The sequence below is a fragment of the Stegostoma tigrinum genome, chromosome 45 (genome assembly GCF_030684315.1).
Source record: "Stegostoma tigrinum isolate sSteTig4 chromosome 45, sSteTig4.hap1, whole genome shotgun sequence".
NCBI lineage: Eukaryota > Metazoa > Chordata > Chondrichthyes > Orectolobiformes > Stegostomatidae > Stegostoma > Stegostoma tigrinum.
In genome coordinates this window covers 1,296,415-1,315,371 of record NC_081398.1, presented here as the reverse complement: position 1 = coordinate 1,315,371, position 18,957 = coordinate 1,296,415, and the positions used below count along the sequence as shown (strand labels likewise).

General features: G+C 44.6%; 1 protein-coding gene across 2 annotated transcripts in view; it reads right to left on the bottom strand.

The window, feature by feature from the left end:
* The window catches only part of dnah2 (dynein, axonemal, heavy chain 2), a 184,351-nt gene that overhangs the window by 44,183 nt on the left and 121,211 nt on the right, over nucleotides 1-18,957 (bottom strand). For both annotated transcript variants that reach the window (XM_059642660.1, XM_059642659.1), the window contains exons 62-67: nucleotides 17,478-17,594; nucleotides 14,467-14,608; nucleotides 11,383-11,552; nucleotides 10,055-10,171; nucleotides 6,558-6,722; nucleotides 394-519 (exon numbers count right to left, since the gene is read on the bottom strand). In XM_059642660.1, the coding sequence (XP_059498643.1) occupies nucleotides 394-519; nucleotides 6,558-6,722; nucleotides 10,055-10,171; nucleotides 11,383-11,552; nucleotides 14,467-14,608; nucleotides 17,478-17,594 (837 nt within the window). The remainder of the gene's footprint in view (nucleotides 1-393; nucleotides 520-6,557; nucleotides 6,723-10,054; nucleotides 10,172-11,382; nucleotides 11,553-14,466; nucleotides 14,609-17,477; nucleotides 17,595-18,957) is intronic.

The following is an 18,957-nucleotide window of genomic DNA, read 5'->3' as shown; positions in this document are numbered from 1 at the left end:
CACTAATAACCAGGAGATACCGATTCAAAAACAGAAATTGTTGGGAAAACTCAGCAGGTCTGGCAGCATTTGTGCACAGTTTCTCTCCACAGAAGCTGCCAGACCTGCTGAGTTTTCCCAACAATTTCTGTTTTTGTTTCTGATGCACAGCATCCGCGGTTCTTTGATTTCTTTGTTTAGAAGATACAGATTACTGACCCAACAACCCAGAGATAGCAGCCACTGAACCAATAATCCAGAGGATATTGGTCAATAAAAACCATGAGATAGAGGCCACTAATGACCCAGACGGACCAGTCAGTGACTCAACAGCTCAGATATACACGTTTGATTTCATATCAACACTGGAGATGTTATTACACTGCCATAGGGCAGTTTATAGCTGAAACTTACCTCCTTCATCCAGATGACACTAACAATATCATCACGATAGTTTGATAGGAATGGGCCCATGTATGAGAGGAAGGCTGAGGCCAACAGGCAGTCTCCAACCAAGTAACCCATATCTGATTCCAGTCCCTGGCAGTAAATAGAAAATGTCCTGTCAGCGCTGACCATTCAGCGGTGAACAATGATGTTAAAAATGTATCCACACAACATAAAGTAAGCAGTATTGTTATTCTCAGGAAATGTATCAGTGTCACCCTTGTTTCTCAGCATTAATTGAACAGCAGTGAGGCAAACATTTTGTTTTTAAACAATTCTTTCCTTGTGGCCTAACCAATGCCATATCTGACAGCTGTAAAAGTTTGCAGCAGAATACGGCATCAAGGCCCCCACATCATTCTCCACCTCCAGCTCCTGAAACCAGGCACACAAAGAAACAAAGAAACCTACAGCACAGGAACAGGCCCTTCGGCCCTCCAAGCCTGCGCCGATCAAGATCCTCTGTCTAACCTGTCATCTATTTTCTAACAGTCTGTGTCCATTTGCTCCCTGCCCATCCATGTACCTGTCCAAATATAGCTTAAAAGACGCTAACGTGTCTGCGTCTACCACCTCTGCTGGCAACGCGTTCCAGGCGCCCACCACCCTCTGTGTAAAGAACTTTCCACGCATATCTCCCTTAAACTTTCCTCCTCTCACTTTGAACTCATGACCCCTAGTAATTGAATCCCCCACTCTGGGAAAAAGCTTCTTGCTATCCACCCTGTCTATACCCCTCATGATTTTGTATGCCTCAATCAGGTCCCCCCTCAATCTCCGTCTTTCTAATGAAAATAACCCTAATCTACTCAACCTCTCTTCATAGCTAGCACCCTCCATATCAGGCAACATCCTGGTGAACCTCCTCTGCACCCTCTCCAAAGCATCCACATCCTTTTGATAATGTGGCGACCAGAACCGTACATAGTACTCCAAATGTGGCCGAACCAAAGTCCTATACAACTGCAACATGACCTGCCAACTCTTGTACTCAATACCCCGTCCAATGAAGGATAGCATGCCATATGCCTTCTTGACCACCCTATTGACCTGCGTTGTCACCTTCAGGGAACAATGGACCTGAACACCCAGATCTCTCTGTTCATCAATTTTCCCTAGGACTTTTCCATTTACTGTATAGTTTGCCCTTGAATTTGATCGTCCAAAATGCATCACCTCGCATTTGCCCGGATTGAACTCCATCTGCCATTTATCTGCCCAGCTCTCCAATCTATCTATATTCTGCTGTAACACTAGGGGCCATCTGGATACCCAGACAAGCACATGGATTTCCTGCTGGCCTGATACGCTGCAGGTGCTTTCAGCTATTTGGACTCTTTCAGAATGCTTGTAATGGTTGCAGAAGTTTTCAAGGAGCCTCTCTGTAGATTTTCAACTTGATGCTCCAGCAAGCAACTCCTGCATCACTGGAGGTGACGCCAGTTCAGGAGCACAGCTGATGCTGTAGTGAAGACTGGTAAAAGGAGGAGAGCTCATGATGATCCTGCAGAGAATGTGGGCCCAGTTTAATGTATCTGCAGTTCTCAAACGAGCAGCACTTCAGGAGGCTGTACTTTTACAAGGATTTGGGTGACCTAAGGTCATCAGCAAAACTGGATGCCACCAAGTTGACTGCAGCCTGTCTCCTTTTCCTAAAGTTCCCTCTTGGCTGCAGCTGGCACATATCAATAGACAACAGACAACAGGTGCTGGAGTGGGCCATTCGGCCCTTCGAGCCAGCACCACCATTCATTATGATCATGGCTGATCATCCACAATCAGAATCCTGTTTCTGTCTTATCCCCATAACCCTTGATTCCACTATCTTTAAGAGCTCTGTCTATCTCTTTCTTGAAAGTATCCAGAGAGTTGGCCTCCACTGCCTTCTGGGGCAGAGCATTCCATATATCCACCACTCTCTGGGTGAAAAAGTTTCTCCTCAACTCTGTTCTAAATGGCCTACCCCTTATTTTTAAACTGTGTCCTCTGTTTCTGGACTCACCCATCAGCGGAAACAGAGTGTCCAATCACTTAATAATCTTGTACGTCTCAATCAGATTCCCTCTCATCCTTCTAAACTCAAGTGTATACAAGCCCAGTCGCTCCAATCTTTCAACATATGATAGTCCCGCCATTCCGGGAATTGACCTCGTGAACCTACGCTGCACTCCCTCAATAGCCAGAATGTCCTTCCTCAAATTTGGAGATCAAAACTGCACACAATACTCCAGGTGCGGTCTCACCAGGGCCCTGTACAGCTGCAGAAGGACCTCTTTGCTCCTATACTCAATTCCTCTTATTATGAAGGCCAGCGTGCCATTAGCTTTCTTCACTGCCTGCTGTACCTGCATGCTTGCTTTCATTGACTGATGTACAAGAACACCTAGATCTCGTTGTACTTCCCCTTTGCCTAACTTGACTCCATTGAGATAGTAACCTGCCTTGCTGTTCTTGCCACCAAAGTGTATAACCACACATTTATCCACATTAAGCTGCATCTGCCATGCATCCGTCCACTCACCAAGCCTGTCCAAGTCACTCTGTATTCTCATAACATCCTCCTCACATTTCACACTGCCACCCAACTTTGTGTCATCAGCAAATTTGCTAATATTACTTTTAATGCCTTCGTCTATATCATTAATATATATCGTAAACAACTGCGGTCCCAGCACCGAACCTTGTGGTACCCCACTTGGTCACTGCCCGCCATTCCGAAAGGGACCCGTTTATCACTACTCTTTGCTTCCTGTCAGCCAGACAATTTTCAATCTAACTCAGTATTTTGCCCCCAGTACCATGTGCCCTAATTTTGTTCACCAATCTCCGATACGGGACTTTATCAAAGGCTTTCTCAAAGTCCAGGTACACTACATCCACTGGTCCTCCCTTATCCAGCTTCATAGATAGATCCTCAAAAAATTCCAGAAGATTAGTCAAGCACAATTTCCCCTTCGTAAATCCACGCTGACTCTGACCTATTCTGTTATTTAACCTTCAGTCTGTTGTAATGATTGGAAGAGTGATGCCAGATTCACTAAGAAAAGACTACAATGATATTTGTGAGCTGCAGTTTGGGACAATGGGAGACTCCCCCTCCACACCATCCCCATCATTAACTAATCGACAATGGTTGTATCGTCTCAAGTTGAAGCCTCATTCAGATAAGGCCAGCGCTTTCACAAATCAAAAAGACTCCCTCTCCATTAATGTATGTTGAACTATTGAGTCAGTGGCCATGAGCTTTGCTGCTGTAGCAGTTCCCCATTCAGTCGCTGTCTAAATAGAGTACAGGCAGTTGCATCTGCCCCCAGTTGGGGCAGACTTTTCACTCACTGCCTGCTCAATGACACAATATATGAAACCCATCCCAGCTGGAGAGGTTACACTAACACTACACACTGTCTCATAACTTTGTCAATTGCTCATTCTGCTCCAGCCCAAGAATCAGGGCTTGATCCAGTCTTCACCTGACACCCTGCTGATTTAAGTAGTAACCAGCACCTTTCCATGCTTAGTTCAGAGCTCAGGGGCCTGAAATCACTTGTCATGACTCCACTTCAACGTAGGCTGAGACTGAGCGATTCAGCAGAGAGCAGAGATGGGAGCAGCAGACCATCCTGATCATACTACTACATGCTGCACTGTTTACCAGCAATCGCTTAAGAAGCTCCCTGCTACTTTCGGTTTTGATCCCGTTCCTGTTGAGTTTTGATGTTCTTTATGAAGTCACTGTAAAACTTGCGATAAGAGGTTAACCTTTTATCCTCAGTCAAATCCCTGCTATCTAGGATTTTCTATATTTCTCTCACTGGCACCTTCAGCTTTGTTCTAAATTCTCCCTGATGGTAGATGGTGGAATTTGAATTTAATAAATATCTAAAATTAAAAATCTAATGATGACTGTGAACCCATTGTCATTTGTCGGGTAAAACCCATCTCATTCACTAATGTCCTTTTAGGGAAGGAAACTGCCATCCTTACCTGGCCTGGCCTACATGTGACTCCAGACCCACAGCAATGTAGTTGACTCTTAACTGCTCTCTGGGCAATTAGGGAGGGGCAATAAACGCTCCCAGTGATGCCCCTTATCCCATGAATGAATAAATGCAAAGGATTCAATCATGTTCCCCTCTTAGCTGCTCCTCAAGGCACTATCTTTGAAATTGTTCATTCTTTACAGATTTCTCAGTGACCTTGCTCCCTATCACAGGAAGGCTCTACTAGTAGGTTGATGTCCTCGTGTTTTCCTACTCTACACAATGTCCTCTGCCTTCACCGTAAGACCATAGACAAAGGAGCAGAAATTAGGCCATTCGGTCCATTGAGTCTGCTCTGCCATTCAGTCATGGCTGATAAGTTCCTCGACTCCATTCTCCTGCTTTCTCCCCGTAACCCTCGATTCCCTTGATAATCAAGAACCTATCTCTCTCAGTCTTAAGTGTACTCAATGACCCAGCCTCCACAGCCTTCTGTGGCAGTGAATTCCATAGATTCACCGCTCTCTGGCTGAAGACGTTTCTCCTTATCTCCATTCTAAAAGGTCTTCCCTTTACTCTAAGGCGGTGCCCTCAGGTCCTAGTCTGTCCAACCAATGGAAGCATCTTTCCAACTTCCACTTAGTTCAGACCATTCAGTATTCTGAAAGTTTCAATTAGATTTCCCCTCATCCTTCTAAACTCCAATGAGCATAGTCCCAGAGCCCTCAAACATTCCTCATTGGTCCCAGGAATGGAAAGCCTAACCTTTCTCGTGAACCTCCTCTGAACCCACTCCAGAGCCAATACATCCTTCCCAAGATATGGAGCCCAAAACTGCACACAATACTCCAAATGTGGCCTGACCACAGCCTTATAAAGGCTCAGTAGTATATCTCTGCTTTTATACTGAAGTCCTCTCAAAATAAATGCCACATTGCATTTGCCTTCCTGGCTACTGACTCAACCTGCAAGTTTACCTTGACAGAATTCTGCACTAGAACTTCCAAGTCTCTTTGTACTTCAGAGTTCGGAATGTTCTTCCCATTTAGAAACCAGTCCATGCTTTCATTCTCCTTACCAAAGTGCATGACATCACACCTTCCAACATTGTAGTCCATCTGCCTCTTTGTCCACTCTCCTAACCTGTTCAAGTCCTTCTGCAGCCTCACCACCTCCTCAATATTACCTGTTCCTCTACTTATCTTTGTATCACCTGCAAACTTAGCCAGAATTCCCTCAGTTCCGTCATCGAGATCATTAATGTACAAAGTGAAAAGTTACGGCCCCAGCACTGACCCTTGCAGAACACCACTTGTCACTGGCTGCCATCCTGAGAAAGACCCCTTTATCCCCACTCTCTGCTTTCTGCCAGGCAGCCAATCTTCTATCCACGCTAGCACCTTGCCTCTCACACCGTGGGCCCTTATCTTACTCAGCAGCCTCCTGAGTGGCACCTTATCAAAGGCCTTCTTGAAGTCCAGGTAGATAACATCCATTGGCTCTCCTTGGTCTACCCTGCTTGTTACTTCCTCAAAGAATTCCAGCAGCCTTGTCAGGCATGATCATCCCTTGATCAAACCACACTGGCTTTGCCCTATTTTACTAAACACTTCCAAATATTCTGAAGTTTCATTCTTTACATGGACTCCAAAATCTTACCCACGACCGAGGCTAGGCTAATCGGCTAATTCACCTCACCATCACCCACCCTGGCCTCTCAATCTGGAGTGTTCCCCAATATATCTTGGTCTTGCTGTCTTTTTCTCTCTTTTCTACCTTAAAGACACCACACAAGAGCAACCACTGTGATCACCAACGCCTCTCCCCTGTTAGAGTTCACTGCGTTTCCTATTAAAAATTTTTTTTCACTCATGGGACGTGGACATCGCTGGACAGCTAGCATTTATTGCCCCCGTCCCTAGTTGTCCTGCTTGAGAAGGTGAGGGTGAGCTGCCTTCTTGAACCGCTGCAGTCCATGTGCTGCAAATTGACCTACATTGCCTTTAGGGAGGGAATTTCTTCACCTCCACAAATCATCTTGAGGTTGTCCCCTAGCTCGAACCCTATAAAAGCAAGGTGAGTATGTGTGTGTTTGTGAGCAAGACAGAGAGCAAAAGAATACTCTGCATCATTACTGCATGCGGTCCTCACCTTCACTGTTTGCTCCCACCGTACTTTCTCTGCAGCGAGACCAGACAGCAGCTTATCAGCACGATCCAGTTTGATCTCCATCTCCTCGGATCTTTTCCGCAGTTCTTCTTTTTGAGCCAGCTTTTCATCATATTGTCTCTTCAGCGTATCCAGCTTCTCAGCCACCTGATATTGGAAATGGTAAAGCACATTGAAAATTACCTCTGGGTCCCAGGCACCGTAACCAAGACTTGTGTATAGACAATAGACAATAGGTGCTGGAGTAGGCCATTCGGCCCTTCGAGCCAGCACCACCATTCATTATGATCATGGCTGATCATCCACAATCAGTATCCTGTTCCTGCCTTATCCCCAAAGCCCTTGATTTTACAATGTGATACATTTGAAGGAGCTACAGTACAGAAGAGACAATTCCAACACACCCACTCAGTCCTAAAGTCCTCTTTTCTCTGTATCTCTCACACATTTTTCACAAATATCTTTCCTGTTCCCTTTTGAATTTGATGGTACTTCTCAAGCTCTGCTATTTCTAGTACCTGTCAGAGTAATAGAGTCATAACCGTCTTTAGCACAGAACAAGGTATTTCAGTGTGCTAAGTCTGCACCAGCCTAGGCCCATAGCCTTGTATGCTTTGGGATTGCAAGGGCACATCTAAACCCTTCTTAAATGTTATGAGAGTTTCTGCTTTACAGGAAGTGATTCACAGATTCCTAGCATCCTCTGGGGAAAAACATTTTCCTAATATCTCTCAAAATCTCCTGTCCCTTCCTTAGATTTATGTCCACTGATCATTGATGTGTCCATCAAGGGGAAAGTTACTTCCTGTCTACACAGTCTATTCCTCTCATAATTTTATACATCTCAATCATGTTTCCCCTCAGTCTCCTCTGCTACAAGGAAAACAACCCCAGTCTATTCAAGATAACAAAGTGTGGAGCTGGATGAACACAGCAGGGCAAGCAGCAACTTAGGAGTGCAAAAGCTGACGTTTCGGGCCTAGACCCTTCATCAGAAAAGGGGGATGGGGAGAGGATTCTGAAATAAATAGGGAGAGAGTGGGAGGCGGACTGAAGATGGAGAGAAAAGAAGATAGGTGGAGAGGAGAGTATAGGTGGGGAGGTAGGGAGGGGATAGGTCAGTCCGGGGAGGATGGACAGGTCAAGGGGGCAGGATGAGGTTAGTAGGTAGGAAATGGAGGTGCAGCTTGGGGTGAGAAGAGGGGATGGGTGAGAGGAAGAACAGGTTAGGGAGGCGGGGACGAGCTGGGCTGGTTTTGGGATGCAGTGGGGGGAGGGGAGATTTTGAAGCTTATTCCAGTCTATTCAATCTCTCTGCATAACTAAAACTCTGCAATCCAGGTAACATCCTGGGAAATATGCATTATTCCATTTCTTGTGCTATGACATCCCTTCTGTAATGTGAATTTTGGAACTGCAACAGTACTCCAGCAGTGGCCAAACCTACTTTTTATACAGTTCCAGCATCACCTCCCTGCTCTTAAACTCCATGCCTTGACTATTATAGGCAAATATTCCAAATGCCTTCTTAACCACTTTATCTACTTGTCTCACTACCTTAGGGGAACAGTGGGCATGCATACCAAGGTCCCTCTGATGCTCCCCAGAATCCTACTGGACATCATGTATTCCATTGCCTTGTTGTCCTGCCCAAGTGCATCACCTCACACTTATCTGGATTTAATTCCACTTGTCACACAGCTCGTCTATATCCTCCTGTAATGTAAGGCTGTTCTTGAAGCTACTTACCACCATATTAATTTTTGTATCATCTGTGAACTTACTGATGAATCCACCTACATTCAAGTCTACATTATTTATATATACTGCAAATAGCAAGGGTCCTGATGCTGATCACTGTCCATTTTACAGCTTTTGGATGAGTGCTGAATATATCTAAGAGACAGTGGTTTTTGCAGGGAATCTGCTTTCTAAACCCAGAAGAAAGTGGGTAGGGTCAAATGCTCAGGCAGTGATTGCTTGGATGGTCAGACAAAGTATCACACACTTACAACTCGCTCACAGCTCCCCCACTGTTTTCGTCAAGCCAAAGTACATGTTAGCAATAGGTAAAGGCCTCTAATGAGCCCGCCTCCTCATTAGAGATTAATCGCAGTTCCTCAACACATCACTCAGTCCCTTCAGAGAAGTGACTTCAGCCAATTAATAACATTCCTGCAAATAATCCTCTCTGGCAACTGAATCCACTGCTCCATCAGTCTTTTGATAGGAATGTTTGGTCATTTACTCAAGACAATTTTTAACATGCATCCTCTGGTAAATTTGCCTGATGAAAATTTGACAATGCATATTTTGTAATTCCAAATGACACAATCAGGTCACCTTGAAGCCTCCTTACTTTTCACCGACTGAAGTGCTGCCCCTAGGCCTCTGCCTGCAATTGTCCTTTGGCCAGCAGTTGCAAAGGCCTACGAGTATGTGAGTGTGACATGTTGTGACAACTTCACTGCCTTCATTTGTATTGGAACATCAGCCCACCATGCATTGGCATCACTGAGGCTGAGACTGGAAACCTACCAGGTCAATAATTTGGAATCATGAAGAACATTCCAAGCGACTGGGCTTGTCCTCCTTGGAGTAGCGATGTTAGGTGGAGATTTAATTGATGCATTCAAAATCACAAATGTTTTGATGGAGTGGATAAAGGGAAACAGCAGTAGGAATGTCAGTAACCAGAAGGACACAGATTTAAGGCAAAAGAACCAGAGGTGGAGTTGATAGATACCCGGCCACCATTTTAAACATTCATGCCCTCCACCATCAACTCTCAGTAGGAACAGTGTGTACCATCAACAAGATGCACTATAGCAATGCACCAAGGCTTCTTAAACCTTCCGCACCCACTACCACTATTGTCCGAGACAAGGGCAGCAGGTACATGGAAACATCGCCACCAGCAAGTTCCCCTCTAAGTCACACACTATCCTGAGTTATCACTCCTTCATTCTTTCCAGATCAAAATCCTACAACTCCGTGACAACACTGTACCAATAGACAGCAGCAGTTCATGAAGGCAAGAAATCAGGTATGGGCAACAATGCTAGTGAAGCCAATATCCCATGAAATTTTTTAAAAATTATTTGACATCAAATGACAATTTGGAATGTGTTGGCTGCGGAAACGGATTTACTAGTAATCCATGAGGCAAAGTGAATTGATTCTTTAAAAACCTGGGGAAAGCAGAACTAGAACAAGGAAGCTCTCTCAAAGGTTGGTGTAATGTTCTGTGATTCTTTGAGTGACATTGTTGACATGTGGGCACAATGGCATTTTAATGCGATCTCTTGACTGAATATTCAGTTGGATGAGAAAGATGAGAGAAGAAAATTCAGGGAAACAAACTGCATTGAGATGAGGGTCAGAGGAGTTTTTTTGTATTCCTTGCAGTGAGCTGTGAAGGAGAGCTGGAGGATAAATAGTAACAGGGTAACAGGGCATTACTACAAGGCAGCGTGTACCTCTCTTAACTTAGCCTGTGCATCAGCGAGCAACGCCTGCTTCTCCGCAAGCTGTGCCATAGCATTCCGCAGCCGAATTCGCTTGGGTTCCACCACACGATACAATCTGCCATACAGCTGTAGGCAAATACATAGAGAAAGAGCAAGTTAGACAAATAACTCACTGTGCTCCCTGTGAGGAAACTCATGGAAACTGCTTTTAAAGAACTTTTATAGCCTATTTCCCATGTGCATTGCGTCCTAGACTTATAGACCTTACACCAGAGCCCAACATTTTTGATAAACCCAAGGATTTTGTTTTCTCTATTTTCTCATGGTACATGGGCATTGCTAGCAGTACTTGTCCATCCTTAACGGTCTTCGAACCAAGGGGGGAGCTGGGCCATTTCAGACAGCGGTTAAGAATCAATCATGTTGTTGTGGGTCTGCAGTCACAAGTAGGTCAGACTGGGTAAGGAAGGTAGGTTTCCTTCCCTAAAGGACACAAGTGAATCAAATGGGTTTTTATGATTACAATTAGAATTGATACCTCTATCGTCACCATCACTGAGACAAGCTTTTCATTTCAGATTTATCAGTGAATTCATATTCCACTGGAGCATTAGCCTGAGCTGCTGAATTATTAGTCAAGTGATATTTTTAAAATTTGTTCATGTCATGTGGGCGTCACACGCCAGGCCAGCATTTATTGCCCATCACTAATTGCCCAGGGGATAGTTTAGAGATAACAACATTGCTTTGGGTCTGGAGTCACATGTAGGCCAGACCAGGTAAGGATGGCAGTTTCCTTCCCTAAAGGACATTAGTGAACCAGATGGGGTTTTCCTGACAGTGAACAGGGCTTTTTATTGGATTCAATTTCCTCCATCTGCTGTGGTAGGATTCGAACCTGTGTCCTCAGAACATAACCTGGGTCTCTGGGTTAATAGTGCAGTAATAATACTGCTCCCAACTAGATCATCAGCTCCCCTTCTGATATTACCACCACGCTATCGTCTCTTCTATTCACAAAACCATCATATTCTCACAGACATGAGAAAGAGGGGCATCCAAGCATATCTTATGTAAAATACATTTTATTCAATCCATTTGGATTGATAATTCCTCAGTGGTTTGATTAAGTGGTTGGTGAACAATGAGAAAGCATGTTTCTAAAAGAGAAGCAGGGGGTCAGAGTCAATTACTGGGAACTTGACAGATGGAAAAAAATACAGCAAGGGATTAAGAAAGGGGCAAGTAAAGGAGATGAAAAGATTAGTAACTAGAGAATATAGAAAAAGGGTGAAAGGCGGAAAGCAGTGCGAGGGGATAATTGAAACAACCCTTACCTCCATGGCCAGAACCCACATACAAAGAGATTTGGCTGCTACAGACACACGACCGACAATTTCTGGCTGGAAGTCGGGTTGTGCACAGTATGTCCCGATTTTCTTCAGCACCTTGTCGGAAATATTGTCTTTGTCGAAATTAATGAGCTGCTTAATGAAGGTTCCCTCACCTGAATAACACAAGTTTCACCTCATCAAGGTGCAGGCGAACATCCCTCATCACATCAAAAACAAACAGTAATCAGGCTCGTGTTTTGAGTATTGGGTGTAGCAGAGTCAGCGTGGTTTATGGAAAGTGAAATCATGTCTGATTTATTTACCTGTATTACAATTTTTTGAGGAAGTCTCAACTGAATAGATAGAAAGTAGATGTGTTGTATTTGGACTTCCAGAAGGTACCTTGCAAAAGGTTAAGTCATAAGAGAAGGGCCTAAAGTGTTGGAGGTAATATATTGGCATGGATAGAGAATTGGCTCATGGGCAGAAAACTGCAAATGGGAATAAGGGGTTCTTTTCAGGTTGGCAGTCTCTGACTAACGGGTTCCTGACAGGGTCAGAGCTGAGACCACAACTGTTTACAATATAATATTAATGACTGAGAGGAAGGAAGTAAATGTACTGTAACCAAATTTACAGAGAACACAAAAATAGGTGGAAAGGCAGTTTATGAGAGGGATACAAATAATTTACAGGAAGTTTTGATTGGTTAAGTAGTGGGAAAATTGTTGGCAAATGGAGTATAATGAAGGAAAATGTGAAGTTGTTCATTCTGGAAGTGAGAACAAAAGCACACTATTATTTAAATGGAAAGAAACTGCGGAAAAATGCACCAAAAAGGGTCTTTGGGAGACGTGTGCATGAAATGCAGAAAGCTAATACACAGAGGCAGCAGGTAATCAGGAAGGGCCATGGAACATTGGGGTTTATTTCAAGGGGGTTGCAGCGAAGGAGCAGGGAGGTTTTACTGCATTTGTGAGACCACAACTGGAGTACTGAGGGCAGTTTTCGTCCATTTATTTAAGGAAAGATACCTATTCATTGGAAGCAGTTCAGATGTTCACTGGGATAATCCTTGCTATGGAGAGGTTGTCTTATGAGCAAAGGTTAAACACGTTGCGACTTTACTCAATGGAGTTTTGAAGAATGAGAGGTGATCTCACTGAAACACATTCGACGCTTAAGGGGCATCAGAGGTGGGCAAGTTGTTGGAGAGACACCAGAGGGACAGGATTTACATGCTTCTGAAAAGGCAAGACCTGACTAGGGAAGTCAACGTGGCTTTGTGCATGGACAACCATGTCTCACTAACTTGATTAAGTTTATTGAAGAGGTGACAAAGAGGATTGATGAGGGCAGAACAGTGGATGTGATCTACATGGACTTCAGTAAGGTGTTCGACAAGGTTCATCATGGTAGACTGGTTAGCAAGGTTAGGGAGAACTGCCATTTGGAGGCAGAACTGGTTCAAAAGGTAGAAGACAGAGGGTGGTGGTGGAGGGTCGATTTTTAGACTGGAGGCCTGTGACCAGCGGTGGGCCACGAGTATTGGTGCTGGGTCCACTGCCCTTCGTCATTTATATAAATGATGTGGATGGGAATACAGGAGGTATGGTTAGTAAATTTGCAGACGACACCAAAATTGGAAGTGTAGAGGACAGCAGAAATGGTTACATCAGAGTACAAGGTGATCTGGATTAGATGGGTCAATGAGCTGAGAAGTGGCAGATGAAGTATAATTTAAATAAATGTGACGTACTGAATTTTGGTATATATATGCACTGCTATATACAGGAAGGATGTTCTGAGACTTGAAAGTGTGCAGAGAAGATTTACAAGGATGTTGCCAAGGTTGGAGGATTTGAGTATAGCGAGAGGTTGAATAGGCTAGGACTATTTTCCCTGGAGCGTTGGAGACTGAGGGCTGACCTTATAGATGTTTATAAAATCATGAGGGACATGGTTAGGGTGAATAGACACAGTCTTTTCCCCAGGGTAAGGGGAGTCCAAAACTAGAGGGGCATAGGTTTAAGGTGAGAGGGGAAAGATTTAAAAGGGACCTTTTCTATGCAGAGGGTAGTGCATGTATGGAATGAGCTGCCAGAGGAGGTGGTGGAGGCTGGTACAGTTACAACATTTAAAAGGCAAATGGAGGGCACATGAATAGGAAGGGTTTAGAGGGATATGGGCCAAATGCTGAAAAATGGAACTACATTTATTTAGGATATTTGGTCAGAATGGACAAGCTGTACCGAAGAGTCTGTTTCCTTGCTGTACAGCCCTGCGACTTTATGGCTTGACAGGGTAAATGCTGAGAGGATGTTTCCCCTCATGGGAGAGTCTAGGACCAGTGGGCATAGTTTCAGAATAAAGGGGTGTCAATTTAAGATGGAGAGGAACTCTTCTTTCAGAGAGTTGAGTGTCTTTGGAGCTCTTTGCGTAGACAGCAGTTATGGGTGGCAGGGGAAAGGCAGAGTCCTTGTGTACATTTAAGGCTGACATAGATGGATTCTTGATCAACTGGGGAATCCATGGGTTATGGGGAAAGGCAGGACATGGGAATGTTAGATCAGCTAGAGTGCATACAGAGGGCTGTACATTCTGAGGGGAAAATTACCCTGTTGGCGTTTGGATTGATAAGCAAGAAAATTGTTAATTTGGTTATTTTATGATGGAAGAACATAGGGCTTGGAAGCAGGTATCGACCATTCGGCCTTTTGAGCCTGTTCCAGCGTACAATACCATCATGGCTGATCTGATGGTGGTCTCAGCTTCCCTTTCCTCCATGATCCTCCATACCCTTGACTCCCTCATTTATAAAAATCCCATGTATCTCAGCCTTGAATAAACTTAAAGACACAACTTCCATTCACCTCTGAGGCAGAGAATTCCATACTTCTAACAATCCCCAGAGAAATGGTTTCTCCTTAACTCTGCCTTAAAAGGGTGACAACTTATTCTTAAAGTGGGTTCCCCTGGTTTTGCTTTGCTGATTATATTTATGGCAAAAAAAATCTACATGTCAGATTAATCCACCCAGCTGCCTCACCCATTTTTAGCCATCCAGCATCAGAATGGGCCTCTTACCCAGCTGCTTCTTGGCCTCAGCCCAGGTTGGTTCTGAGCCTCGAAGGATCATGACTGCTTGCATCACTGTTTCAACAAGGACAGGCGGGCGGCCATACGATTTGATTTCTGTCATGTCCTTTTTATTCAACGACTCCAGGGCCTGGAATGGTAAAGATTAAAATAGTGCATTACCCCACGGCTGCCAACGTTGTTAACTCAACACTAGCAGAGTGTACTGTTCACAACTTGTGTGAGCTAGGTGGTAGACCTGTCTCAATAAATTGCGGCAAAACATGAAAAATACTGACTAAATCTATGTTTATTGATAAAACACTGGATCTGGCTCCAGCTGGAGAACTGAGTTCAATTCCGGGCACCAGGATGTCAGCACTTTGGAGAGGGTTGGGGGAGATTTTCTAGAATGGCATCAGTGGCGAGGACCTTCAGTGAATATGGAAAGAGTGGAGAAACTGGGATTATTCTCGTCAGAACAGAGGCGAGGGAACAGGGATTCAAAGTCACGTTGAACTCTGATTGAGTGAATGGGGAGAAACTATTCCCTGCAGCAGGAAGGTTGGTAACCAGAGGCCTCAGAATTTTTTTTATCCATTTGTGGGATGTGGGTGTTGCTGGCTAGGCCAGCATTTATTGCCTCGCCCCTAGTTGCCCTTGAGAAGGTGGAGGTGAGCTGCTGCTTTCTTGAACTGCTGCATCCTCCTGCTGTGGGTTGACCCACAATGCTATTAGTAGGGAATTCCAGGATTTTGACCCAGTGACACTGAAGGAACGGTGATATAGTTCCAAGTCAGGATGTTGAGTGACTTGGAGGAGAACTTGCAGGAGGGTGGTGGTCCCATATATCTGCTGCCCTTGTCCTTATAGATGGAAGTTGTCGTGGGTTTGGAAGGTACTGTCTGAGGATTTTTGGTGAATTTCTGCAGTGCCTCTTGCAGACGGTACACACTGCTGCTTCTGAGCGTCGGTGGGGGGAGGGAGTGGGATGTTTGTGGATGTGGTGCCAATCGAGCGGGTGGTGGTTTGTCCTGGATGGTGTCGAGCTTCTCAAGTGTTGTTGGAGCTGCCTTCATCTGGGAGCAAGTGGGGAGTATTCCGTCACACTCCTGACTTGCGCTTTGTCGATGGTGGGACAAGCTTCGAGGAGTCAGGAGGGGAGATATTTGCCGCAGTATTCCTCATGTCTGACCTGTTCTTGTAGCTACTCTGTTAATGTGGTGAGACCTTTGAGTTCCTGGTCACGTGGTAACCCCTCAGGATGTTGATAGCAGGGGATTCAGTGATGGTAACACCATTGAATGTCAAGGGGCAGTGGTTAAATTGTCTCTTATTGGTGATGGTTATAGCCTGGGCTTTGTGTGGCGCGAATGTCACTTGCTGCTTGTCAGCACAGGCCTGGATATTGTCCAGATCTTGTTGCTTTTGAACATTGAATTCTTCAGTATCTGAGGAGTCACGAATGGAGCTGAACATTGTGGAATCATCGGCGAACATTCCCACTTCTGACCTTATGATGGAGGGAAGGTCATTGATGAGGCAGCTGAAGATGGTTAGGCCTAGGACACTACCCTGAGGAGCTCCTGCAGAGATGTCCTGGAGCTGAGATGATTGACCTCCCACAACCATCTTCCTATGTGTCAGATTTGACTCTAACCACTGGAGTGTTTGCCCCCGATATGCATTGATTCCAGTTTTGCTCGGGCTCTTCGATGCCTCACTCAGTCAAATGTAGCCTTGATGTCAAAGACTGTCACTCTCACCACACCTCTGGAATTCAGCTCTTTTGTCCATATTTGAAGCAAGGCTGTAACGAGATCAGGAGCTGAGTGGCCTTGGCAGCATTCAAACTGAGTGTGACTGAGCAGGTTATTTCTGAGGAGGTGCTGCTTGACAGCACTGTACTGACACCTTCCATCACTTTACTAATGATCGAGAGTAGACTGGTAGGGCGGTAATTAAAGATAACAACAATATGGGTAGATGAAGATGTTTTGTAATCCAAGGTGTTGTGATCTGGAACACTGAATGCAAACGGTGGTGGAAGCAAATTCATCTGTAACTTTGGAGGGCTATTGAATAAACATCTGAGAGGGAAATCTCTGCAAAAGACAAGGGAAGACTGGGGAAACAGGGCTAAATGGTTGGTGCTTTCAGAGACTGGCCACAAAATTATGTAATGGAGTGCTAAAAATTTAGGTTGAATATTTTAATAATACATAGAATCCCTGAAGTGTGGAAGCAGGCCATTTGGCCCAAGTCCACTCCAACACTCTCAAGAGCATTTCACGCAGACCCACACCCCTATGCTATCACCCTGCATTTCCCATGGCTAAGCCACCTAGACTGCACATCTCTCGACACTACAGGGAAATTTAGCATGGGCAATCCACCCTTACCTGCACATCTTTGGACTATGGCAGGAAGTCAGAGAACTTAGAGGAAACCCACAGACACAGAGAGAAAGTACAAACTCTGCACAGACAATCACCCAAAGCTGGAATCAAACCCGGGTCCCTGGCAGGGTAAGGCAGCAGTGCTAACCACTGAGCCACTGTGCCACATACGTTTGGTGTTTTGCTTGCAGTTAGTTTGATCAAAACACTGCAAGTGCAACAAACTGTTCTCACCTCCTTGTCCCCCAGCGTGTAGTTTTGTGCACAGTTCTGCATCCACGTGATTCTTCTGCCTGTATCACATGCACATTTCTGCTCAACATCCTTGATTACTAAGTGACGGTGTAGCAGAAACGAAATAACTGGCTTAGCAGACTGGGATCTCTGCTTCACCTCCTCCATCCAAAGGGGCAGTGGTTTCTGCTGATGCAGCACTCCCTCAGCTCAAACTCTGGATGTGGGAAATTGAACAAGCAACCTTTCACCCCAGGGGTGAGACTGCCACTAGTGGAGCCAAGCTGATACATAACCCAACGTGACACTCCACAACAGAGGGTGAGAAAGCACAGATGAGGGAGGTTTCACAAGTAAGTTATTTATCATTTCTTGTCAGTTTTGTACCTTGGTTGCCTCCTGCAGAGCTGGCATGGCCTCATCCAGTTCCTTTTGAGCGCCTTCTGCCATTATTTTGCATTTTATTTCTTCTGCTGAAATTTTCTCACTATGGGAGCTTACAGTCTGTACGGACAGAAATTAAGTTTATTTAATGACACCACCAGGACAGTGAACAGATTACAGTAAAATAGAAACCCGGACGCCCACTTTCCAGTACCAGGCAGACTGTCAGCTGACACAGCAAGAGTGGAACAGTACATTTGGGCTCAGTTTCCAGTATAGGTTAGCCTCCTGTTGCCTTGGCAATGACTGTGGCTGGAAGGTATGCATGCACTCACATGGGAAGTAGAAACATATCGGTTCAGACACCTGCAAGACTATTCAGAGGAACAACAGGAGGCCCATTAAGTTTGTTTTTTCACTCAATATGAACATAAGGCAGGAATAGGATACTGATTGTGGATGATCAGCCATGATCATAATGAATGGTGGTGCTGGCTCGAAGGGCCGAATGGCCCACTCCTGCACCTATTGTCTATGATTGACGTGCATCTGCAATCCACATCCTCTAATAATCCTAGACAAAAAACAAATCTATTTTCGATTTATCTCTAACATCCACAATTCATTCAGGACACAGTTCCAGATTTCCACACCCCTTTGTCTGAAGTAGTGATTCCTGACATCACTTCTGAATGGCCTGGCTCGAATTTTATTGTCTTACATTCTCTCCCTCCACCTTGTCAAATCCATCCATTTCAAACACTTTGTTGAAATTGTCTGTCAACTTTCTAAACTGAAACAAACACTGGCTGTTTGTGAAAATTACTCTCATCAGTAACGTCTGTGAGGCCAAATTCTTTCTGATGAATCTGTCATGTATTCCCTCCAGGCCAATGTCTTTGTAAGGCGCTCAGCCTAGAACTGAGTGTAGTTATTCGATAATGGTCTTAAATAAGTCTTTATGTAACCAGGTATCACAGTCTCAATTTACAGTTTCAATTCTAGTTACTTTGAATTAAAGTCCGATGCTCCAGCATTCATTCACTGACTTTGGTTGATTCATATCACTGGCCACCTATGCTCCCTATATGTGCAGTTCCCACTATCTCTTCAGGAAGGAAATATTCTAATTTCTCTTTCTCTCATGTCACTTCCACAGTAAGAGTCCATGCTGTCACATAGGAGACAGGAATGTATGACTTTGGAGCCACTTGGATCTTTAAGCCTGCTGCATCATTCAGGAATTTAGTGGCTGATCTGGTTGTAGTCTCAATTCCAATTTCCTGTCTTGCCAATGTTCATTTTAAGCTGTGCAGCCTATCCAATCCCCTCGTTCTTCTAAACTTCAATGGTTACAGGCCCAACATACTCAATTTTTCTTCATAAGATAAACTCTTAATCATAGGAGGGAGTTGAAAGAACCTTTACAGAATTCACACGACACCAGGTTATAGCCCAACAGGTTTATTTGAAATCACAAGCT